The sequence below is a fragment of the Vidua macroura genome, chromosome 5, assembly GCF_024509145.1.
Source record: "Vidua macroura isolate BioBank_ID:100142 chromosome 5, ASM2450914v1, whole genome shotgun sequence".
NCBI classification, from domain to species: domain Eukaryota; kingdom Metazoa; phylum Chordata; class Aves; order Passeriformes; family Viduidae; genus Vidua; species Vidua macroura.
The window spans coordinates 44539211-44565773 of NC_071575.1; the positions used below are offsets into that span (position 1 = coordinate 44539211).

Sequence of the window (26563 nt, forward strand, 5' to 3'; positions counted from 1 at the left end):
GGGAGTGGAGCAGCCATGCATTCGAGGATTGAGCCAGCATCAATTTAGATCATTTAACTTGTGAAACCATAAAGTGGTGTTGTATCATGGTAAAACAGTACTATTATAATATGGTGTTAAAAACTGGTCCTTTTGATTTTCATTAAGACCAAAACTTTACTAAAGTTTTACGGCTACCATCTTTTACTGACGTATGAAATGGAAGGTAGTGAATAGTAGGTCTTAACAGGAAAAGATTTTTATAGTTAGGGTCTTGTTTATACCTTTTTTTTGCACTCATCATCAGCATTGATCATGAAGTATTTCCTATATGGGAAGACCGTGTGCACCATCATTAAAATCAGACAAATTGTTTTATCTAAATATATATGGGGTGAATTTAAAGACTGGTTTTATACTTTCTTTGCAGTTCATACTATACAATAGCTAACAGTTCATCTTTTCAGAACACGCTGAGAAAACATAGATGCATCCTGACCTTTAAGAATATTTGGCATTACTGATTTTGCCTATAGTCATCACTTAAAAATAGGTAGTAGACCTAAATAGTTTGTAGGTTAATAATTTAATTTGTATCACTAGCATCTGAAAGGCAATGAATATAGTTACATTCAAAGTTTAGAGGTGAATATATTGTTCCTTGTACCCGTTCCTTAGAACCTCAGTAGTCTATTTTTCCCCTTTCTCATTCAGATCATTGTATCAGTATTAAACCTACAGGAATGTTCAGTGCTTTTTATCTCTCATCCAGTAACATCTAGAAGGCCAGCACAAGCCAAGAATATACCTTATTATTTTCTTCTGTGTTTATAAAACCCCATGATCTTGTGCATTTGGCATGGTTAAAATGAAAGTGGGTATTTGTTTATGCACCAATGAATATACATAGCTGGAAACAATTATTTTCAAAGTATCATTCATATAAATTCTCTGAGCTGGTCTTCTTACTTATCTTTACATATGGGTATCTGTAGGGGTATAAAAGCCAACTATTCTTTTAATTTTGACTGTCCTTTAATTGCATCTCCAGGATGCCTATATATTAAATGTCATAATGATACTTCATTACATCTTGAGGTCCACCAACTAATATAGAGGTATTAGTGTGCCCAGGTAGCCAAGGCCAATGGCATCCTGTCTTGTACAAGAAATGATGTGGCCAGCAGCACCAAGGCAGTGATTGTTCGATTGTACTCAGAACTGGTGAGGCTGCACCTTGAGTACTGTGTCCAGTACTGGGCCCTTCTCTCCAAGGCATTGAGGTGCTGGAGCATGGCCAGAGAAAGGCAACAAGGCTGATGAAGGGTCTGGAGCACAAGTCATATGAGGAGTGGCTGAGAGAGCTGGTGGCATTTAACCTGGAAAAAATTAGGCTCCAGGGAACCTTACCACTGTGTACAACTACCTGGCAGGAGATTGTAGTTAGTTTTGTCTCCCAAGTAACAAATGAAGGACCAGAGAAAATGGTTTCAAGATGCACTAGGAAAGTTTAGAAAAAATTCTGTCATGGAGAGGGTTGTGAAGCATTGTAACAGGCTGCCCTGGGAAGCAGAGGAGTCACAATCCCTGGAGGTAAGTAAAAGATGTGCAGATGTGGTGCTTAGGGATAGGGTTTCATAGTGGACTTGGCAGTGTTTGGTTAAACTCAATGATTTTAAAGGTCTTTTCCTACCTAAGTGATTCTATTTTGCAGTATGTAGGCAGGCACCTACTTGCCTGTCTTTACACTTCACTGCTGTTAGTATTTTTTACTACTATTTTTGTCTAGGTGGTGGTTGTTGTTGCTGATTCAATGATTAGACGTGTCTCTATGACTTTCTCTTCAGTAGTTCAAGGGGTGTTCCTAAGGTGAAGTCTTAGTACTGTCCAGTTATGACAAAGGCCTTGCTTCAAACTGCCTGGGACCCATCTCATGTAATAAGAATAGGAATAAGGAGAATAAGGAGACATGTTGCCAAGCAACACTCATGTGTTTCTCTGAGCAGCTTCTAACAGCTAGAGAAGCCTGTGTAATGCTGTGTCTTGTGAAATGATCTTTTAAGGTAGTTTCTTTTAGATTCTGAAAAGAAGCACACATTGACATTGTGCTGTACATGATAGCATTTGATGTGATCTGGTTATAACTGTGGAATGTATTTTCATTGAAGAGTGGTAGATGGTTATGATCATGACTGTTACCATCTTCTGAGTTTTGCAGTATTAAAGGGCTATCTTTACACCAATCTCAGTTGCAAGTTAAAGGTAAGACAGGCATTCCTGATAGGGTGTCCCCAGCTGGCAACTAAGCCCCACACAACCACTTGGTCACTCCCCCACCACCAGAATCAGGGAGAGAATTGGAAGGGTTAAAGCTAGAAACTCGTAGGTTGAGGTAAAGACAGTTTAATAGGGAAAGCAAAGAATTTATTTGGTGCTTCCTATGGGCAGGCAGGTGTTCAGCCATCTCCAGGAGAGCAGGGCCCATCACATGTAATGGTTACTGGGGAAGACAAACGCCATCACTCCAAAGGTCCCACTCTTCCTCCTCCTTCCACCAGTGCATATACTGAGCATGATGTCACATGGTCTGACATGTGGCATCATGCTGTGGTCAGTTTGGGTCACCTCTTCTGGCTGTATCTCCTCCCAACCCCCCAGGCACCCCCAGTATCCTCGCCAGTGTGGCAGTACGAGAAGCAGGAAAGGCCTTGGCTCTGTGTTAGCCCTGCTCAGCAATAACAAAAACATCTCTGTATTATCAACCCTGTGGTCAGCACAAATCCAAAACATAACCCCATACCAGCTACTATGAAGACAACTGATACAAAAGGCATCCCAGCCTTTAAAAGGGATGTAGTCTTTCATTTTGCTTCCACTAAAGCACTCCACTAGGTGACATGTGGAACCTCTACTTGGTTTACTCAGGGGATAGTAGATTGAACAGGACTTGGGTGAGGGGGCAGTAGATGACCTAAAGCTTACAGAAGGAAAAAAATGGAAAGTCTGAGGCATAGCTATACTTGTGCAAGTTTGTATGAGAAGTCTTTGCTGCCATTAAGATCCACTTGTGGAAGCCAGTTTTGTACAGAAATATGCATGCAACAGAATAGGAGTAGCACCAACAGAAATAACATGGCTCTTTTGCTGAAGCAGTAACTGCTCATATATCTCATGACTTCAGACAAATTTTGGGTCTTATGAAATATATGACAGAATCAGTATGACACTGGAAAAGGTGAAGGAGAAATATCACAGATCCTTACATGCTTTCAGCACTACAGTGATACATAGGAGATTTTGGAGCCTGCAAAAGGCATACAAGCTATGAAGTGATACTGTGTTTCTTTCAGGGGATATGAATATTTGCATTTTCTTGGTACCATAGTTGTGCGTAACTGACAAGAGGAAAGAGAAAGAGATCTTGTGATACAATGTTTGGGGTGGGGGAAGGAAGGAGAAAAAGAGCTGAACAAGATATATCCTGTTGGATTTGGATATATCATTTACTTACCTTCCAGCATCTAGGTGTACTTGCATGTTTATGAGCACCTTTTCTAAATAGGGCATTTTGCCTCTATTCACAGTCACACTTTCATTGACAGCTGCAACAGGGTTGTCAAGAGAAACTAAACTTTGTGACCAAGTTGCTTCCAGTAAACTGGCAGCCACAGCTGTCTGACTTAATTTTTCAGAATTCCATGAAAATAAAAGCTGTGGTCCTTCCACTAAAGTGTAACAAGTCTAATTTTTTTTCCGTTCTTTGTTGTTGTATTCTGGTGCAGAGGCTGGTTTTAAGAGTTTGAAAAATCTTTTGAAACTAATTTCACTTTATCTTGGCTATTACCTCCTACTTCTCTGAAGCCTGTATTTAGATCACTGTAAAGTAAGTAGATCTGGAAATTGTAAAGAAATGGTGTATTCTATTAAATTCCTATCCCATTTCATCATCCTTTTTCATGAATGCCTCCAATAAGAGATGACTGAGAGTGGTATCCTTGGAATAGAGGAGCAGGAAGTACTTACCTCAAATTTTTTCTTTTGCTAAAAATAAGAATCTTATATTCCAGATCTTTGATCGTTTCCTGTATCATTATATCATTTCAAGTCTCAGTGGATTATTTTAGTCTGTGTAGTTCTTTAGGTAAATCTTCAAGTTTGATTTGTGGTTATCAGTTTTCAGGATTTTTCTCTTCACATGTGTTCAACCATGCTGTGAATGTATACTGAACTTTGCTGGTAAGGGCATCTTGTTATCAGCATACAGTCTTGCTCTTTGATCTTTTGAAAGCAGTGGTAATAACAAAATCTTTGGAGGTCATTGAAAGTGCTCATGAGGTAAAGGATACATAGTTTGACTCAAACATAGGATTAATGAGAGCAGTGTTATTTTACATTTAGCATGAACTTACTTTCTCTCATAATTGAAACAGGTATGTTTCAGATTTTGTCAGGAACTGCAGACCTCTGGCATCTACTTGACATTATTTCAGTCCTCAGCTATTCTCCAAAGAGATAAACAGTACATAATTCAGATGGTGAATAGATATAGTGTTGAGAGTCCTGCAACAGATTTTCTTCAGGCATGCAATGAGATATTTTTGTCTCATATACTTACTCAGTGTAATGCATCTCCTCTGAGGTATGAGTAACTAGTTTTGTGTTTTGAAGATACACTCTTGCTCAAATATTTTAAATGGACATTGGGTGAACAGGCAGGAAAGAGGACTCTTGTCTCTGTGTTTTGTGTTGGTTTCTTTGCCTCCTCTATGTTTCCAGATTTTATTAGCAGGATAACCTTGACAAAAAGCACTTGCACAGCAGTAAAATATTTTTTCAAGGTACTATTAATGTGGAACATTATAATGAGGGAACATCCATCAACTACAGTATAAGTACTACTATGACCATGAACAAGAACTTCTAAGTTTTAATTACAAGAAGGCTTCAGTCTTAACTCCTTGCCTGGATCATTCTAATCACACAAGAGCAGAAATTATCTCTACTATAGCAGAGACATTTGGTAAACTTAAGGCTAATTTTGCACTGAAGGTTGAAAAATCACAATTTAGGCATTGAGGCATTATTTGGTAATAGCTGAACCTAGTTAACTCTCCCAGTCAGTTTGCAATCCCTTTGCCTATTCTACCTGATATATATAGCTTTAGAGTTCTGGGCAAATAATGTACTTTTTTTTGTTGATTGTGTCACTATCTCAGATGACCTGAATGCTCTTTACTTGACAGCCAGCGAAACACATCTGGTTCCTGAGTTTCAGAGCTTTCCTTTCCAAAACCAGACATTAACTAGACTGATTTACAAGTTAATTAAGAGATGTTTCTGACTAATCTAATATCATTCTATAATGGAGTAACTGCATCAGGGGCAAAGAAAGAGCTCTGCCTGATCATCTGTGAAGCCTTTGATACAGCCCCCAACTACAATCTGGCCAGTATTGGAAATGTATGGATTTGATGCATGGACTGTTAGATGGATAAGGAATTGACTGGATAGCTGGTCCAAAGAGTTATCATCAATGGCTCAATGTCCAAACAGAAACCAGTAATGAGGGATGTCCCTCAAGGGTCCATATTGGAACTAACACTTTTTAATATCTTCATTAATGACACAGACAGTGTAACTGTGTGCACTCTCAGCAAGTTTCAGGTGACAAGTTCAGCGATTCAGTTGAATTGCTTGAGGGAAGGGATGCTTTCCAGAGTGACCTTGAGAGGCTTGAGGAGTGGGCCTGTGTGAATCTCATGAAGGTCTACAAGGCCAAGTGCAACAGCCATGTCCATTGAAAGCAGTCTGTGTTAATCCTACACACGTGTAATCTTCTTGTATAGGTTTAGGCTGTAACAAATTCTCAGCTGTAAGTGCCTCTTATATCAGCTTAAATGGTATTAGAATCAATCCTTGGAACAAGTGTCTTCCAATCCTTGGAATAAGCCAAAGATCCTCACAGATCTCATTTCAGATTCCTCTCTGACATGATTTTCGAATGCCATATGAACCCATATTCTGTTTCTTCTTTGCTGAAGAGAAATAAAACTTGAAAGAGCTGGGCTGGAATTAATCTGCCTTAGCCTCATACATCTGAAAATTAAACATCTTGTCTCTTTCCATAGTAAAGGGATGAAGAAATGAAATAGCTGCTCTTCATGTCTTGCATGAAAATATATGTTTAAATACATATCGCTGGATAGTCATGTCTACAGAACAGTTCATTCCTTCTCCTTCTCAATTGACCATTGATGGAATTTACTCCCTGTTAGTTACGTGAGTTGAGATGGATGTGATAATTGTATTATTGTAAGACAGCAGTTCCTACAGGAACATACTTTGATTGTGGGGAGGATAAATATCCAGAAATACCCTTGCTAAGTTTGTCAAAGTGGATCTCAAAGTATGAGAACACATTATGAGCTTGATTGTGGTAAAGTAATTTTGGTATTAGAAAAATGGTAGTTTATTCCACTGAAGTTCTGCCTAAATTGTGCTTGAGCATTTGAGATACCTTTTGTAAAGGCTTCTGAGTTTGTCCATGCCCAGTGGATTCAGCACTTCAGTGAGTATTTGAGAGAAGAAAGGAGTCCATATGGAAAGAAGCAAACAGTAGCTGTACTGCTCTGAAATGTGTTTTCCACATGGGTTCTGAAGCTCTCTGGCTCCTCCTCTACTCTTATTGAATCTTCTACTTCCAGCTTGTTTGTCAACAAGGAATGAAGGACGGTGCTGCACATTGTGTTCTCTCCAGTTTAGAGGAAGGTGGGGCATGAGTTGGGAGCCAGTGCTCTGTCAGTTCTAAGTTTTAGCTGTATTACTTGACCTCAGGTAAATTGAATTTATACACTGCAAGGCTGTGGTTTCAGAAGCAATTTGAATCAATTCAAGTGGCTCCAAATACTTCTGAAAGAAGTTCTTCTTCCCCTTTCCCTCTGTCAGTGCTTGTGTTGGAGACTGCACAAGAAATGAGAGCATATTGACCATTGATTTAAAAAAACCCAAAAATTTGCAGCTGGATCAGTTCCTTGATCACTTTTGTAGCCTTGCAGCCTTAGCACAAGCTTGAAGGGAGAAAAGGCAGTACTTCTGTGTTTGGTGGCAACTCTTGTTTATATAATGCTGTCATTCGACTACTGCTTTTTATTTACTGAATTCACATGGATGAGATATCTGAAGCTGTTACTTGGAGTGCATAAATTTTTTATACTGTTTTTATGAAAAGTAACTTTCAAAGTAGTTCATTTTGGTGTATGGATTTGACTAATGATTTTTACTGTCTGTCTGCAAGAGTATGTATGAAAATACCTGTATTTATGGGTATATAAATACAAATTTTATGAATGCGGAAAGATACCTTTGTATAGGTCATGCTTCAACAGTTTTACAATTCAGTCCAGCTTCCATTAAAAGCAAGATAAAAACTTATTTGTTCAAATTTGCTTTTTAAGAGTCTCTAATATTTCAGGTTTTGATTCTACAAATCATCCATATAAAGCAGCTTATGCCTCACAGTTACAGTGACAGTACTTTTCTCCTTTCTTTGATATTTTATCAATAAACGGTATAAGTGTACTTTTTACATTAGCATTTCAACATGTTGTCTGTCTATTTGGAAAGGAATATAGAATTGAAGCTATTTGGGTATTAAAAACTGAGAAACTTTTTTTTGTCACCATGTCCTTGGGTAGAAGGTGCAGTTGGATGCATAAGATACCTGTTGTGTAGCGGCTTAGTTTGCTTTGGTCATTTGTTTGTTTCATTAAAAGAGATAGTTTACCAGGTGAGTTTAATACTTTAATCTTCTTTTTTTCTCTTTAGGTTGCAGCAATCTATAAAGACTCAACTATTGGAAATCTTATAAATATAGTTATTGTCAAATTAATTGTAATTCACAATGAACAGGTAAGAAAAATAAATATTTAAAAGATTTCATTCTTATATAAGAAACAAAATGCATGAGCTTACATTGTAATTACAAAGTTTAATTTTTTTTAGTTTAAATATGAAATATTTTCTTAAACTACATAATTTTGTTTTAAGATAGGAAACAATATGTCAAATGCAAGGTTAACTTCAGGCCTGTATTTAATGCCTCTATTTTCCTGTCTCTGTATTAGCAAGTCTAGTTGACCTACACTGACATAAATCAAATAGTATATGAAAACTTATGGCAGAACAACCTGAAGTGTGGTTATGCTCATGGAAACATGGCAGGAAAATGGCAGTTTTTATAGAGGGTTTTGATGGAAAGCTTTAAGCCCTAACAGCTGTAATATTTTAAGATTGTAAGAAGTACTTGCTTTTCAAATACATGGATTTCATATTTATTTATCATAAATGTCTTGTCACTATATTTTTCCAATATTAACTATATTTTTCCAATATTAAACACATGGTAAATGCTCACATACATTGTTTAGAATAATGGGTTCTTATGACTGATGACTTGTAGCTGAATTCAGATCTGACTCTTCAAACAAATCGGCTGAGGGAACTCTTATGTGGAGTTCTGCTGACTTTCTTTCCATGCACATGTCATTACTTTGCAGATTAGCAGCACAAATGACAATGCAGTAAGTGCGAGTGCATGAATATTAAAGCCCTTATTTGATGTTTTTGGCATTTCTTGCTTAGGAAGGACCAGCTATCACTTTTAATGCAGCTACCACTCTGCATAATTTTTGCTTATGGCAGCAAGCACAAAACACTTTGGATGATACTCACCCTTCTCATCATGATACTGCTGTTCTCATCACTAGGTACAGTATCTAAAATAGCCACAGTTACCCAGCTAGGTGAGAAAAATGCTTCAGTTTTGCTTTTACATATAATCTTTTAGCCATTCCACTGACATTGTTCATAGATAAGTGAATAACATATCTTGCCCTTCTAAAACAATTCAATATGTGAGCAATTACTCTGACATTGCTGTATTGATAGATAAGCATCTGATGATCTTTCCATTAAAGATGATAGAAATTAATGAGACCTGAAAGTGTTACAAGGAAATTAAATCTCTAGCTTTGGTACATGCGTGTGATAGAAGAGGAGTGTTATAAGAGTCAGCTGAAGGATGCAGTGAGAGACAGCTCCTGATAGCCCTGATGTAATAAGAACTATGAAAAGCTTAAAATGGAAAGCATATAAATATTAGTATGTTTTCTCCCCGTTCACCAGTCATCTCAGTGAGGGTTCTGATGTTCATTCATTTGAATAGTCTCTTTTTCACTCTTCTTTTTCACCAGTTTTTCCTCCAGTAAAGTTTCAAGTATACTGCAATTTGCATGTTTTTAAGCATCATTTCATACTTGATCTACCTTCTGCATTGTAGAGAAAGAATGTAATAAATTCTTATTCTTTGCATGCTAGATAAAAAGCCATACTGTGGGCTTAGTCTAGTGAATTTAAATTACTTCTTTCACTAGAATACAAATTGTTTAAATGGCCTGTAACATTAAAAATTGAGAATCAGATTTGCAATTGCTGTAACTAGTATAGCAACAGTGAAATATTTTTCAAATATCCTTTTATATGCTGTAATGATTTGAAATAAATATTTTCTTTCAAGGGAAGATATCTGCAGAGCTAGAGAGAAGTGTGATACTCTTGGTGAGTTAGTCTTTTTTCATCAGATTTTATATATATGAGAATATCAGTGTGAATATTGTGTTAACAATAAGTCAGAAAAGAGATGCAAAATTCAAGCCACACAGACAAAAATAATGGTTTCACATTTTTTGTTGCTGTTCTCTCCTGGCATGTACTTTGGTGCCAGGTTGTTGTTCGTTTTGCGTAAATTTGCTGCCTACTTGAGGCACAACTTTTGGCTTGAGTGCCACAGCATTCACTGTAGTACATGGCAATATGTGAAAATTCATTCTCTTAAGCTTTTATATAAGGATTCGATTTTGCAGGTTTAGCAGAGCTGGGTACAATGTGCGACCCACTACGCAGTTGTTCTATAAGTGAAGAAAATGGATTGAGTGCTGCTTTTACTATAGCACATGAGCTGGGACATGTGTAAGTACCTATTTCTTGGCAGGTAATTTTTTTGTTTTTAAATTTCCTTTAAAATACAAACAATTTTCAGCAGTGGGCTTTGCATTTCCAAAAGGATGGAGTCTGATTCAGCCTTTTAGAAAAGTCATTATTTTTGCCCCTTGCAGTGAGCCTGGTAAAGAAATTGTGAATTTTATAATTTGGTTGATATCCTGAATTCTAGGAAAAACTGTCCAAAGAAATGAATTCTGTCCTTTTGCCATATGAACTGGTTGGAACACTGGGACATACCCTAGGTAGTACAACATAGTCCTGTTAACGCTAAGTGTATTCTAGCTCTGTTAGGAATTTGCCTTTAAGAAAAGACAATTGTTAATATAACACAGAAATATTCTTCCTTGTGTTTGATCCTTTCAGAATTCAGTAGAGTAACACAAAGAGAAATACTTTACACTGAAAAATAAGAGGAGATGACAGCATTTTATTTTATGAAGCATACCTCATCAGTGATGGCAAAAAGGTGCTATACTCTAGTTCCATGAGCATGCCTCAGTGTAGGTAACGACGATGTTACAGAGCTCAGTAGCTAGCTTGTTCATTTTCTTGTGCCTGCAAGTCTACTTAGACACATGCTATTTGTCTTGGTACTTGAACTGAGATAGTAACATAAGATGATGTGTTAATTGCATTAAGTAGGATATTGATGTGCTCTGCAGTTTTTGTTTCTGAATAGTAAGAGTTATGATGTGAGTATTGGGGTTACATGTTGTGGACAGACCAGCCATGGCCTGTATATTCAGTTGAGGAGATGGCTTGGTCCTTTAAAGTGGCACACTCCTAAAACACTGGAATTTTTCTGGTAAGCTAAAAAAATATGTTACTTGTAAAATTCTTCCTGTACCCACCACTATATAAATAGGAGCATTTGGATAAGGGGATAATTATGTAAGGCATTTTAAAGATGCCTATTTCCAAAAGGTCAGGTAGTTGTATTGAGTCCCATTAAATTTGAAGGCATTTTCAAACTCAAAACTCAAGCTTTTACTGCTACAGCAAAGAGAGTTTCATTTAATTATTGCAGAATTTGTTTTGCTTTTTAGGTTTAATGTGCCTCATGATGATAGTTTTAAATGTAAAGAAGCTGGAATTAAACACCAATATCATGTGATGGCTCCAACTTTAAATTATCATACAAGTCCGTGGACCTGGTCAAAATGCAGTCAAAAATATATCACTGAATTTCTTGAGTAAGTATCAATATAATGCTATGGTTTGGAGTGGAGTTTTTTGGTTTGGTTTTTCCCCCCCTTACCAATTCCATTTATTTCTGAGAAGTATTTTAAAAGTATTGCTTAAATATAGGTTTTGCATTGTTCTTTGGTTTAACCACTGACTTGCAGGGCCTCAAAAATACACGTATTTAACTTTTTCAGTGAATTATGAGCATTAAAGTTGCACTGAACATGTAAAGCTTAGAAGATATTTTTAATGTACTAGTATTTTTTATTGAAAATACGTTTAGGATTATTTTAGTAGGTTAGAATAGGCACCCTTTATTTTCTAAAGTTTTTATGTTATAAAAAAGTGATGGGTATAATTTAGATAGTACCATTTTTTCCCTTTTTAAAAGAAACGAGAAAAAAAACCCACTTATTTTTGTTTGGTGGATCTAAATGCAAAATACAAAAAAGGAAAATCAAGTGACCTGGTACATTTCATTGCTCATTAATTCAATTAAAGTAATTATACAGGCAAGTAGGCATGCAAACCCATAACTCCACTGAAATATGCATATGTAGGTGTTGTGTGAATAGTGAGAAGGTTCCCAATGAGTTGAGTGATTTATTCACATTTTTTCCTGTTTTACAACAGTACTGGTTATGGTGAATGCCTCTTAGACAAACCTAGTGGAGGAACATATGATCTCTCCTCTCAGCTGCCTGGGTCAATGTATGATGTCAACAAGCAGTGTGAGCTTACATTTGGTATTGGGTCACAAGTATGCCCTTACCTGGTGAGTGAAAACCAGACAAAGTCATGCTTTAATCTAGACTAAAATATTACTGAGAATTACTGGTTTCAGAATAATTTTATGCTCAAATAAATAAAATTTCAGGTTATATTTTTTTGAAATGGAAGAGTTCATTAAACAGCATTGCAATTTCACATGTGAGAAAGCTATAGCAATATAAAGTAGGTTGCATTCATTTCCATATCTGTGAAGGTGATAATTCCTTTAAAATATCTAAAGCTGCATAAACGAATGTTTCCTGCAACAACTTCAAGGGATTTATTTTAGCACTTCCTGCAAATGTTTTCACGTTATAGGTCATAACTTACATTGCCAGGTCTTGCTTCGCTGCTTCTTTTAATGCTTCTTAGAAACTTATAACTTAAAAATAAACTATCTCAAACATTTTTTTCTAAATGTTTGTTCGAAATTGTAGATTCCCTCTACTTTGTCAGAGTAAAAAAACATTTTCATGCCTGACCGAGTGTATATTTTGCATACAAAACTGAGATGTGGAAAGAAAACTTGATCAGATTAGTACTGAAACTTAAATTATATTTTGAAAACTTATTGTGGCCATTGCAATGTAAACACAACTATGACACTTTATTCACTGCTGATGAGATTTCATGTAGAGTTAGATTTTGGAACAGCTTGTAAAATTCCTCTACCAGCATTGTATGTCTTGTTGGAGCTGTTTAAAGAAGAGCGTTTAAGCTGAGATTCAGACTGAATTAAGTGGAGCTTTTTGGTGAGGTATAATGTTGTTTAAAACGAGTCAGTCTTTATGAGAATATTAAAGGAAAGGAAAAGGGGGCTTCAAACACTTGCTCATGGTGTTACTGAAGACTGCTTTGTAAATTTTTTAATCCATAAGGGTTATTTGTCTGTTAAGAGTGTTTTAGCAATTTAAAAATGAGGCTTTCAGCTTGATTTTCTAGACAGTACATTTAATTCATGTTAAATTCACTGGGGGGTTATATGGAAACTGTGGTGTGTAGTATTAACTGTAACCTCTTATATATTTTAAAATAAAATTTTCTACTGAAGTAGAAAATGAAGTTATCTTTTGATCTGATGGGATCAATTTCAGATATTCCACATTCCTGCTTGGCCTTAAGCAAAATCTATTTTGGTTTTGTGGGGCTTTTTCTATGAAAAGTGGTAGTACAACAGCAAAGACTAAGCCTGCACAGTGTGAGAAAATAAAAATAATCACAACTAATGTCTAAAATGGTATTGCAGGTGCAACAAAAGTAATCTAGTTTTCTTTTTAGAAACAATGCAAACGCTTATGGTGCACAAGCACAGAAGGTGTTCACAAGGGTTGTCGTACTCAACACATGCCTTTGGCTGATGGGACAGTTTGTGGTGTAGGAATGGTAAGCCTTGTTTTATTTCTCAGTACTTGCAATTTTGGATATAGGTAAGAAAGATCAGTGCTTGCTGTGTGGCAGTACTGTGCCTATAGACTACTGATGGTGTGAAAATTTCTACCTGACTTTACATGCAGTTTCTTTTAGTTCTGTAATCTTGTGACATAAAAACCCACAGTTTGTCTGTTCAGAGTAATTATTAAAGTTTACAGATGCCACATTGCTTAAAAATAGGTGAAAGAAGTCAGGGGAAAGTTGACATCTTTCCTTCTGTTTGAAACGTTCAGCTCAAGCATAATAAGTTGTTTTTTCCTGATCGGTAGTGTCCAAAATAGAATTAGCTTAAATATGAAATCCTTAAAGTGTGTTTCCCCCAGTTCATCTTGTTGAGGCTGTTTATTGAATCAGAACAGATTAAATATGAGTCACTAAGGTACAGGTGTATGCTTTTTTGGAAAGAGGGAGTCTTTGAATTAGCGTCTAGTAGTTATTTGTATCTGCACTCTATCTGTTTCAGAGAAGATATGAAAGCATGTGTCAATAGCTCTTCAGGAGGTGCCTTAAGGACACATAACTTGCTTTCATTTTCTGTCTTTCATATTATAACATAATTCAGGATACTTGGGTCTGTTCAGCTCCTGAAACAGGAGCTTTCTTCTCATTTATACCCCAATGTGTAAGACTACCTGACTGCTTGAAGTACAGTTTGGATGCTTCGACACATTAAAAAAAAAGAAGTGGAAACTGTGTTTCCTGTATTTTGCTCATTGGTTTATTTGGTAAGGTGCTTTTGGGTGATAACGGTGCCACTCACTGCTTCTTCATTTGCAAGTCTTTGAATGCTGATCCTGATCTGTAAAATTGGACAATATAGCCTTTCTTGGGTTGTCCAAAAGGGTCGTGAATATCTAATTAGTAGATATAGTCAAGGCACTTACAGAACCTCCATAGATACAGAAGCAATGGCGGAGGCTATTGTATCCAGTTTCCAGTGAAGATTTGAGGCTTTTAGTTTCGGATTTGTATGTAGGTTGGGAAGTGAACAAAATTAAGGTGCTTAAGTTCTTTACTGGTCTAGTATTTGTCTTCTTCATGTCTCACTTCACCACCAGCAAACAGAAGTATATTCTTACTTGTGAGGGTATAGTGAGAATAAATATTTTTGAGATTTTACATGGTCAGATATAACAGTGATTATCTTAAGTGTGTGTGGTTTATTAGGTTGAGCTGCTTTTATATAGTAGTGTGCTTTGGCAGCTTCAGGGGGCAAGGTGGGAGCAATGTTAATTTTTTAAAAAATAATTTTATATGTTCAAAAATTATTAAAAACTCTAATTTAATTACTTTGTATAATAGGCAGCTACATTTCACTCAGTTTTTTCTAAATTTCCCCCAATAACTTCTAATCTTAAAAGATTCTATGTTTGGTAAGACAATATTAATGAGGAATTTGAAAATAGTGTCTTAATGGATAACAAATGTAGTGGGTAAACTGTCTCAAATGGCCTCTTTCTGTTTTGCAAGATTAGAAAAAGTTACTTGAAGGCTGTAGTAGAAGCTTTGCTTGATTATAGCCTATGCAGGCCATTGGTGTTACAATGTTTAACCCATTTTTCAGTCACTCATCAGAAAGGAAGTTCATCTTTTATGTAAACTTCACTTGTAATCTTCAGTTAAATTGACTCTAATTTGCCAACATCAGAGGATTGCTTTTATATAGGAATACAAAAACCTTTTTTAAGTAATTAGCGCAGTGGAACCATTTTTCTCTAGGAAGTAAAGAGCTAATTACAGTCATTACCTCTGAAAAATATAAGAAAGAACGGCAATTAATTAATCTGACAAATTGTTATCTGTTCCTGACTAAGGGACAGCTCTTATCAAGCTCACACTGCAAGTTGCTGCTGATGTTAATGGGCATAAGACATGGTGACTATTAATTGTAATTAATATTTTCCAGGAAGCTAAATTGCTTTATATTTGGCATTTGCGACATTATTGCTGCGATAAATACAGAAAAGATCCATTTAAGGCATTTGGTTTTTTAGTATCAACTTTTTAAGCTCAGATTTCAAACGTCTTGTGTAGTATTAATGGATCTTGCTCTATGGGCTGCTCAAGCAGTTGGATTTAGTGAAGCATATCTGAGTTAAAAAAAGCCCACCTCCAAAGAAGAAAAAATGTTGAAAACAACTATCTTCCAGGAGTGGCATTCTCAGAACAAGTCTTTATTGCTATGAAAATAACAGCAAAAATACCCAATAAAGTGTGAGTGGCTTATTACTATTTTTTTGAGGCACTCCAAATGGTTGCCCTCTGATCCTTCCTGGATTCCTGAGGAATATAGAAATATGCCTGTATTCTCTTGATTCCTTGAGCATTGTAATGGAGAGGTAGGAGGTAGCTATATGATTCTGACCCAAACATTTCAGTGTCCTGAGGATATCCCAGTGTTCTACATAATGGCAGTTTGCTACTTAAACGTTGAAAGAAACCAACTGTCACTGAAGTTTGGAAAAATCTCTTTAACAGCAAGAAGGAATTCACATGATACAAGTAACAGTTGGATTGGAAAGCACGTGCCTTTTTATGTTTTAGAGACATGTTAATTAATTCTATTCACTGTAGATATGTAATGTATATTGAACTAGCATCTAAAAATATTCAGAACAGCTACTGGGTAAATTAAGATTTCATCTTTTATGCCTTTTTGGCATAAAAGATGGGGATACAGGAACAAATGAGAATGGGGATGCAGAGCAACAAAGAATTGCTTTGAAAAGTAAAAGAAATATCCATCTAATTCTGAAGTATGTTTGTGAAGTGCTGTTTTTCACTGGTAGGTAGTACCCATTTATTGATTACTATTAAGAATTGCTACATAACTTGACTATCTCATGAAGGTAATACATGAAGATATTGAATCTGAAAGAATAAATAATTTTATGTGTATATATGTAAAGTAAGTATAAAAAAATCAGATGGATTTTATCAGAGTTAGGAATTGGGGAATATGTTCACCATCTGGAAAGCAGCAGCAGATTTTTTGAACTGTAAGAACAGAGTAAAGTATAAGCTCAAACCATAAATTTTTTCTGTAAACTGTGATTTCTGTGAAATATTTTTCTGTGAGCTATAATTTCAGAAAAATTAGAAGTTTCAAGGGAGAAATAAAGTATGCAGATTTTTTGCAATAAAAAATTGAAAGCATTGAAAAAATTCAAATAATGTGGGTTTTGTACATTTTTTGTCATTTGAGTAATAAATGTAGACTCGTCTGAGAATCCATGCCACAGGGATAAAGACCTGAGATGCTGTGGTGACACCTTCAGTCTGACGTCTTTCCAAGCTCCATTTCTTCTGCCTTGTATGCTCACTTTATTAACTGTTCTGTTTTAGCTCCTTTTATGTGCCTTAGGGTCTCACTTCTCATCTTGGTGGGCTGTGTGGGAAGTGTTTGATTTCAGAGGAGCTCTAGTCCTGTTCTGCATGCATCTACCACTCTCCTTGATTCAGTCAAAGCTGAGCATAGCCTGTCAAGTAACACTTTAATAATTTCTTTCAAGGTTGCTTTCCTGGAAATTTAGAAAGTTCAGTAAGCGATAAATTGGAAGCTCTCAAAATCAATTTACCAAGTCATAGGTTAATCCATAGGAAAGACCCCAAGTGCCTATTATAAGGACATTATTAATAAAAACAAATTTGGGTACCCGTAGGTTTATTGATTCCAAATTTGAAGCATTTCTAGGTTTTTTGACAGAAAACCAACTGTTGATCTTGACTGGAGCAGCCTTGCCACTTGCTGCAATCAGTATGTCTGGAATTTTGTGTGATACCCACTTTATATGATGCATATGCTATATTTGCCATAAAAAATGTAGAAAAAATTGTTAGCAATCATATTTAGTTTATGAAAGCTCTTTGTATCATACTATTCTCAGTGAAGCAATGATTCAAGTGAACACAGAGGGACATCTGGAACATGTCCGGTGCTGGAGTTTTCTACCGTGACTTCATCATGTTGCTTCTGTAGAAATGCAGCGGAATAATAGCTGAGACAAGTTTGTTGAATAAGCTATTAAAATCCCAGATATAAACATATGCTTTGCATTTTTATGGATCAAAATTGTACTGTTGTGGCTATAAAATTTCATTTAAAAACTCCTTTCTTGAAATCTCCCTTCAAGTTATTGTAAATGTTTTTCTGGACAGATAGAGAACCTAAATGCTAGATCACTGTCTATAATAGAATGCAGTATTCATTTTGTGAAGGATGATTTAGACTCTTCAGTCTATAGTGTAAAAAATTATTTCCTAAGATGCTAAGGACAGTTCTTGGAAAGGAAAGTTCTTAATGTTCCTCATTTAGCTTATGGATGGACTATGTAGAAAGTCTGTCTTTGATTGCTAGGGATTTGATGTTAGGTACTAGAAGACTTGGATATAAAGGTACCTGAAAGCCATGTTGAAAAAAATTAATACAAACTAACAGTAAGCACTCCAGTGAGAATTCTTATGCCATGAAATAATGGTGGCCTTTTGATTTTAGGTTAAAGCATTCGTTTTAGTGTTAAGTGATGGTGTGGCCAATTGACTGGATCATTTACACAGTTCTATGCCAAGATCTAGCTTTTGTTCTACATTTGCTTTGGGTTTGAGAATCAACTGGAATTATCTTATTCTTAGGGGAAGGCATTCAGAGCTTAAAAGATACTGCCTATATGCAAGAGTTGGTGTGACAAGGAATTATTCAGGCAGGCAATTTTATCATCAAGTTTGATTAGGAACTTAGGCAGAAGCCTGAAAAGAGAACCTGTTTCTGTGGCAAATTCCTATTTTGAGAAGAAAATGTTTGATAGCATGTGAACATAAGTATTAGTATAACAAAAGCATACACCTATAAGGAAAAAAAAAAATCTAGGACTTATTTTAGGCAATGATAAAACCACTGAACAAGATTTTAATTTTGTGCCAGTCAGCTATATTCAGAAAGACTGCACACAATTTTTGTGTGTTCAGTGAAATTTGTTTCTTGATAGTTTCTACAATAAATTTGTTATAACTCTTAAGAAATTCTATGTAACATTTAAATTAATTTTTTAAAGTACGAGGTTTAATACTTGTTTTATTACTAAATCTTTTGTGTATCAGAGGTTATTTAATTGTTTTATGTGCCAGAGATTTATTTGTCAAAATTCTTCTAGAGTTTAAGGTGATTTGATGCTGTTTTGTCTTGCAGAGAGGCAAAGCCTAAGCTTCAGAAATAACAAGCAATTGATTTGTATAACCTGCTCTAATGACTGATCCATGCATTATATTTCCTGCAGGGAAAGATGGAATGAGCCACTCCCTGTCAATACAACTAGCAGAATCCCTCCTGACAACAAACCTAATTAATGGACAATCTAATCCTGAGTCTGCAAACAGGCATCTAAAATAAAGAATTCTCTCTATTATGTACGAGCACTGATCCCATGTATTCAGTCCTGGCCAGTGTCTTGTCTCCAGATGAGGGTAGCCTTTGATGCCTCAGAAGGTGTTTGAAGTCAAGGACAAATTGACACGTTTCCCACAGAGAAGTCAGCAGGATATGTAGTGCTGAAATTATAGTGTCTCATAAATATTCTATTTTAGTATGTAAAGTATTCCACTATGTTGTGATCAAATACACTACTTGGGATTTTCTAAAGGATACAAGTGAATTAGAATTCCAACTGTTGTAAGTCATCAGTAGGATTAGTCCTGGTAGTACCTGCAGATTCTTTGGAAAAAAGTCACATATGCACCCATCATCAGATTCTCATTTAGATTTTTAGTCATGTACTTCTTGAATAATCACTGAAGTGGACATATTTGCAGTCAGGAACAGGGATAGTAAATACTTAGAAGCACGAGATTGATGCTTCTGAGGAAAAAAGGATCATTACTTTCTATAAATAATCAAAGTGTACAATTACAGTGTGGTGAAGTCTCATAATGACATGACTACAACAAAATAGTCTTGCAGTCTTTGTCTTCTTAATAATGTAAATACCAGCAGATGAAATGAAAATTCCTTCTTTATGTAAGTTTTTAGTGGAAATAGGTAGTTCTTTCCCAAGAATAAGGTCTAAAGTAACATAATAGGCATTGCAATGTAGTATTTTGCTCTAAGAATTATTATTTCTTTAGTATTCATTTTTAAAATTTAACTATTAATTCCATTTTAATGGTAATAGCTTTGTTAAATGAGTAGTAAATGTAAAAATTTCATACAATATTAAAAATTAAAGTATTTTACACTTTTTTTTATAGGTATGAAAGTCCGAATTCAAGAATGAATTTATAGCATCATCTTGCTTTACATAATCAAGGTCTTAAATGCTTGTCTGCTTTTCCCAAACAATCCCACTAGATAGTTAGTTTTTGAGATGTTTGAAACACCCTGATTTTCTTGGTGGTTTCTTATAAATTTTCACATTTTGTATTAGCATGAATTAAAAATTAAATTGAAAAATATTGTACATAAAAGGCAGTTCTAAACCTATTTTTTGAACTTCATGCATGAAAATGTATCAGGAATTCAAGATCTTTTAGAGATACTTGGATGAAGTGACAAGACAGATAAGTATTCAATATCCAGTAGATTTCCTAGCTATCAAAGAACTCTGGATAGCATTTTTTAAAACGTGACTACTGCGTAAGTTATCTCAAAGGAAATGGAACATTTTAGAAAATATCCAGATCCAGATAAGAGAAGTGAGTGCTTAAATTTTGTTCTTTTTGTGCCTAAAATATGCAGTAACCTCTTGCTTGAATTATAAATTTTATTTTATTTGTCAACTGTGCAGCACTGCCGCCGTGGAATTTGTGTGAGCAGAGAAATGGAGCTGCGCCCTGTAGATGGAGAATGGGGACCATGGGGACCCTATAGCTCGTGTTCAAGAACTTGTGGAGGTGGAATCAAGAGCACCACCAGGCTGTGTAATCGACCAGAGTATGGCTTTTTATCGTGTTTCACATTTTTTATTATGTTTTAATGTGTCTTACATTTACATTATGAAGATATTAAAGAATGATGGATTGGATCAAAATAAAATAGAAGTGGGCCGTGCAAATCAGTTTGAATCACCAATAAAAAGTGCTTCTTTCAGCCACGTTTTTGGAAAGAGATACATTTACAGACTCTAATATGCAGAGGACGTTTAGATTACTCATGTCTTTCAACAATATTATCCATTCTTGCGGATGTTTCTAAAAAATTAGTTTGGCAGGGACTTTTTTTCTAGGTTTACTCTAACTGTTGAGGTTTCTTTAAACACTAGATGTTTTCTTTGCAGTAAGAACTGTAAAAATAAACACATGTATTCCCTATTAATCTCTTTAGTGAAACACTTCACTTGCTTTGATTGAAGGCTTTCCCACACCATCGCCACCAGTAACAGTCCACAAGGAGCACTGTTATAACAGAGGCATTTAAAACTTCCCTTTATAACTAGAAAATTACATTGACTGAATAATTCCATGTGGGTTTTGTTCTCTGTAATAAAAGTCAAGGAGAACTTTACCCTTAACTTGTCCAGAAGCAGAACCACAGCTGGTGCCTGAGTAGTTTCAGGGTTTTTCTAGGAAGCCATGTCAGCTTGATATTATCAGTAGGATAAATGAACTTCAATCAAATGGCCCAGGTTATTTTATTTTCTCTAATGAGTAAAAGGAAGTAGACTAGATTGCCATTAGATAATGCCTCTTTCAGTCTGTAGTGATTGATAGTATCAATATGCGGTTGATTTATTCTTTTCTTCTTCCCCAAGAACATACTAATGATTAGTTATTTTGTAACAGGGTTTATAACTGTTAAAATGTATTTTAGACTACAGTAAATGGGGTATTTTCCACAATTTCCCTTTTTTAGTCTTTTGATCCCCGAAGTGAAACTAGTATTAGGAGTACAGAAAAGACTGTGCCAGCTGCTAAATGTCTTCTTTCTTTTTCACTCTGTAAAGTAATAATTTCAAATTACTGAGGGAGGTGCTGCATGTGTAGAAATATAACTGTAATCTCAGCTAAATTGATAAAAGCATTAAAATTATTAATGCTTTTACCCAGACTAAATAGTTGTAGATTTAAGAGAAGTAAAAATAATAATGCTTTAATAAATATCCATAGCGAGATTACCACCTCAACAATGGTATTTTACAAGCATTGGGTTTATTTTGGGTATAATTGAATGCACAGTAGAAGCTGAGTGTGTGTAAGTCAGTTACACAGCTGGCAGAATGCTGTGTGAGATTTTCCTCTTTAGATTAGTGGCTGAGGCCACTTTCCTTGGAAAACAGCAATTTTAGAAAATGATTGGGTTTTAAATTTACCTTTTTTTTAGGCCAAGAAATGAAGGAAAGTACTGTGTTGGTCGCAGGATGAAATTTCGGTCATGCAATACTGATTCATGTCCAAAAGGCAAAAAAGATTTTCGGGAGCAACAGTGCTCTGAATTTGATGGCAAACACTTTAATATCAATGGTCTTACCTCTGCTGTTCGATGGCTTCCAAAATACAGTGGTAGTAAGTAATTACACATCTTTTCAATTAACACAATGAAAATATTACTTTATTTAAAGTTTTAAAACAGACAAGAAACCTCTTGGATTTTCTTTCCAGTTTCTATGAAAGATCGCTGTAAACTTTTTTGCCGAGTTTCTGGAACAACTACCTACTATCAGCTGAAGGACAGAGTTGCTGATGGTACTCCCTGTGGAGCAGGAACCAATGACCTTTGTGTTCAAGGCTTATGCAGGGTATTTCAATCTAAACTTATTAATTATTAAAATCAATTTTAACAGATGGTAAAGTAGATATTAAATATTAATCCAAGTAAACATTACTAAAAATATGATGTTCTGAGTTCACTTATGCTAATTTTACTACCTATCAAATTAAAGATCTGGAAATGAAAGCAATTAAGAACATACAGTTGAATCTGAAGACCCACAGTCTTGCCTCATTAAGCCTCACATGTGAAAGAGTTAATATTGTTCAAGTGAGCAGTGAGAAACTGATCCAAAATTAGCATAAAGGGAGGAAAGAAGCATGCTGTGTGATTATTAGCATTGCATTTCTGCTACCAAAAAAGTAAATAGTAGAAAATCCAAGTATATAGATTATGTAATTATTACTTTACTGTAAAATCAGGAGGAACTGACCCTTAAATCAATTCAACCCTCTTTGCTTAATAGCAGCTATGGCATTGCCACAAGATTTTGTTGGGAGAAGCAAGGTGCTATATTTTAACAATTCAAGACTTTTTTGTCAAGCCGTGTTGAGGTTTTGCTGATTGCAGTAAAACTGAGTAAATTCAGAATGAGGAGAAAATATAGCTTATTTTTATATGGTTGAATAAAGAGGAAATGCCAGAAAATTGTCCTGTTTATCATAGTTCAAAAAAACCTGGAAGTTTAAGTAAAGATACATAAACAAAAATTGTGCTTATGTTAGTTAAACCAGCACAGTCTACGTGTACTCCTTTGCTTCTTTTCAGTAATGACAGACTTTAAATGAATTGATGACCATGTATATATACATACTGCTTTTATACTTCCAAGACTTTTAATGTGAATATAAATTAAAATTTATAAATTATGTTAATTTTTAATACAAAATTTTTATGTACTGTTATGTGTTCTTATGCAGTTCTTGGCATATGGAGTGTATTGGGATTGCACCATTCTATTTTGTCCTTACAGTGCAGAATCCAAAACCATTGATGGATTTTAATGAATTGGCAAGGAAGACTAGATATATACAGTGAACAACAATATTTTGGGGTAGTGGGAAGTTTACTTATTTTCATTGTTTTCCATTGGGCTGAGTGACACTGGGCCTTTTTATTTTTATTATTTTTTGTAGCAAGCAGGCTGTGATCACGTTTTGAATTCGAAGGCAAGGAGAGACAAATGTGGAATCTGTGGTGGTGATAATTCTTCATGTAAGACACTTGCAGGTACTTTCAACAGTGCTCATTATGGTATGTTTGTTTTGCCTTTTTTTTTAATCTTAATGCACACTTCACTATGGCTTAGAAATTTTTCTTTACATTTAAGGAAGCAGGATTTCATGTTCTTTAGTGCCTCTATCAACAAAAATATTTTTGATTTTCAGTCACATTCCCTGTCAAGGATGCAGAGGCAAACACTACGACATACTATCTCATTCAAGTGAAAAAAAAAAATCAATCTCCTCTAAGGTCAAAGCCAAAAATAAAAGAAATTATGAAAGCAAAAGTACTTTAAAAGGATGACTGCTTCCTGCTTTGTACTTTGCATTTTCTGGTCTGAAACATTGCAGCTGAAGAACATATTCCAAAGTCTCATTTTGGTTGTGTAAAGAGATAGAAAGAAGTTTGTGTTATGAGCAGCTGATGAGATTCCTTTTCTCCTAGAGTGAAAAATACAGCCTAGAAATGTGACCCTTCTCCTTCCAGAGAACAGGGGTAACAATATTTATGTTTTTTCCTCCTCATTGACAGGTAGTGAATGAGAAAGTTCAGAATAACCCTGGTATTTCTTATTTATTTGATTTTGTTTCTCTACAAGAGCTACTGATAGTTCTTCTTTATGTAGTCTTTGTGAAGTATGGAGCGATTACTGTATGTGTGTAGCAGTGCAGTTAAGTAGTTAGAGCATAGAACTGAAGTCTCCAGGTTAATATCAGCCTAGAGGCTCCTTCATGCCACTTCACTGGATGAAAGAGACCACAGGTGAAGTGAAAATGATACCTGGAGAGCTGCCAAATAGGATCTTCATAGAACAAAGAGATTGCTGCTGAAGAGGAAAGTATGCCAAGTATCCTGTTGGATTTTCTTTTCCCCTGGCAGAAGGCACACACCCACTGAAAATTACCAAAAAATTTATACAACTACCATACAAATACATGTATTTTTTCTTCTGTCTGTCCTAAGAAGTTGCTTATAGGTAGTACATGAATTTTGTCACACACACATCTGTTACAAGTCAAGTGACCATGATATGAAACTGCCATTATGCAAATAGGGTCAAGACTGTCACTCTGATTTAATGACTTGCCATTGTCGCAGATTTATTTGCTTCAAATTGAAGTTGGAGGGGAAAAAAGCTCCCATGTTTTGGGATGAGGAAAACCTTGAGTTATTATTTGTTTTTCTAATTAGTGGAATGTTTTAAATTATGTTCAAATTATTGAATTATAGCATATAAGAGATAATACTGAGTTATACCAATGAACAGTATGCTGAACATTTGGGATTATCACAGGGTGGGCTCAGGTAGGAATACAGCCATGCAAACAATAAATTGTACTTAACTTATCACTAAAACTCTCATGTCCAGGGGAGGTCTAAGACATTCCTAGGCTAATGACTGAAGGTATTGTCTGAGGAAATACAATTTTCAAAAAAAATTCTGAATTAGGATCACAAGCTAAGTATGGTGAAGTGCACTTGATCTTTTTCTTTTAACTTCATAACCAAAATGAGCCATTTTACTAATGCAGAATTTGGAATTGATAATAGCAGCCTGTGGAGTGTGCTTATAGTCATGCAGTTACGATGTTGTCAGTAACTGTGTAAACAGTAGTAAAGAAATAATCAAAAATTCATTACAGCAGAATACAAATTTACTTGGCTTCCATTTTAGGAGATGGTACACATTATTAATATGTTGGCTATTATTATTGCATCAAATTAGAGTATCTGAGGCTTTCCTGGACAATGGTCATTCTCATTGTCCTAGTATGTGATTTATTCTCATTGTGTATCCTTGACAACATACTATGCAGTTTTGTTTATAGTTTCCTCCTGTATTTTTTCTTCTTTCATTCTATTACCACAAGGTCTTCAGTGTATGAGATGAGGGGCTTTTTTAACTGTGTTTTGGTTTTCTTCCCAGTATGCTGAAAGATTGACCAAACTGTGTATTTATCCAGAGCATGCATCTTGTCAATTTGCAATTGCAGTGCTGCCCCCAGCTGGTAAATGTGATGGACCTGTAATTAGATTCAATCTTCATTTAAATGCATGGCATAGTTTTAATAGATTAAAAGCACTTGGAAGTTAATGAATTACTAAATTTGTCATGGCTTAACCCCAGCTGGAACCACACAGCCAGTCACTCACTACCTCCCAGTGGGATGGGAGAGAGAACTGGAAGAATAAAAGTGAGAAAATTCAGATGGTTCAGATAAAGACAGTTTAATAGGTAAAGCAGAAGCCATGCACACAAGCAAATGAAGAATTGGTTCACCACTTCCCATGGGCAGGCAGGTGTCCAGCCAGGAAGGCATGGCTCTGTCATGCAAAACAGTGAATTGGGAAGATAAATGCCATCACTCTGAACATTACCCCCTTCCTTCTTCCCCCAGTTTTGGCCCAGCATGGCCCAGCATGATGCCATATGGTCTGGGATATCCCTTTGGTCAGCTGGAGTCCACCTGTATGCCTTCACAACTCCTTGTGCACCCCCAGCCTCCTCGCTGATGGAGTGGGGTGAGAGGCAGAAAAGGCCTTGACTCTCTGTAAGCTGTGCTCAGCAATAGCCAGAACATCCCTGAATTATCAACATTTTCCAGCACAAATTCAAAACACAGCCTCTACCAGCTACTGTGAAGAAAATTAACTCTATCCCAGTCAAATCCAGTACAAAATGAAAAGGATATTGCTGTTTAAATTTTTATCCACAGAGGTGCATCAACTAAAGCCACAGTAATATTGTTAAACACAGTGAAATAAGTGGGAAAAGTTATCAAAATTTTTATTAATACTTCAGATTACATGTTTGTATTTATTATTTGCTTGCAATGTTTGCTGTACTCAGTTTTTCTCAGCCATAAGTGTTTGAATTTGTGGTTAGCACCTGTGAGAAATATGTTTGGATTTTTTAACTTAGGTTTATGTGGAGGACGAGTTTTTTAAAAAATACATCTTGATGCACTTTATTTTGTTACCCGGTGGCAAGGCTACCATAATATTACTTGGAGATATTACAAGAAATGATGATTCATTTGTGAAGCATTTGTATTTTGAAGAGAGTGCACTCAATATTTTAAGCAGAAGGTGGATCAAGCATGGCTAGTTTAACATCTGTATCTACCTACCCATATGGCCCACAACACTGCAATATTTTAGTATTTAAGACTCATTCTTTAGCGTGCTGTCTTGAAATACCCTTGGAGAGAAAACCTA

General features: G+C 35.6%; 1 protein-coding gene across 1 annotated transcript in view; it reads left to right on the plus strand.

Moving 5' to 3' along the window:
- The window catches only part of ADAMTS20 (ADAM metallopeptidase with thrombospondin type 1 motif 20), an 86377-nt gene that overhangs the window by 19258 nt on the left and 40556 nt on the right, over positions 1 to 26563 (plus strand). Inside the window, exons 5-15 of the mRNA XM_053977510.1 lie at positions 7804 to 7887; positions 8620 to 8744; positions 9554 to 9594; positions 9900 to 10005; positions 11085 to 11231; positions 11857 to 11998; positions 13273 to 13377; positions 20202 to 20347; positions 21734 to 21915; positions 22012 to 22148; positions 23257 to 23374. Coding sequence (XP_053833485.1) covers positions 7804 to 7887; positions 8620 to 8744; positions 9554 to 9594; positions 9900 to 10005; positions 11085 to 11231; positions 11857 to 11998; positions 13273 to 13377; positions 20202 to 20347; positions 21734 to 21915; positions 22012 to 22148; positions 23257 to 23374 — 1333 coding nt within the window. The remainder of the gene's footprint in view (positions 1 to 7803; positions 7888 to 8619; positions 8745 to 9553; positions 9595 to 9899; positions 10006 to 11084; positions 11232 to 11856; positions 11999 to 13272; positions 13378 to 20201; positions 20348 to 21733; positions 21916 to 22011; positions 22149 to 23256; positions 23375 to 26563) is intronic.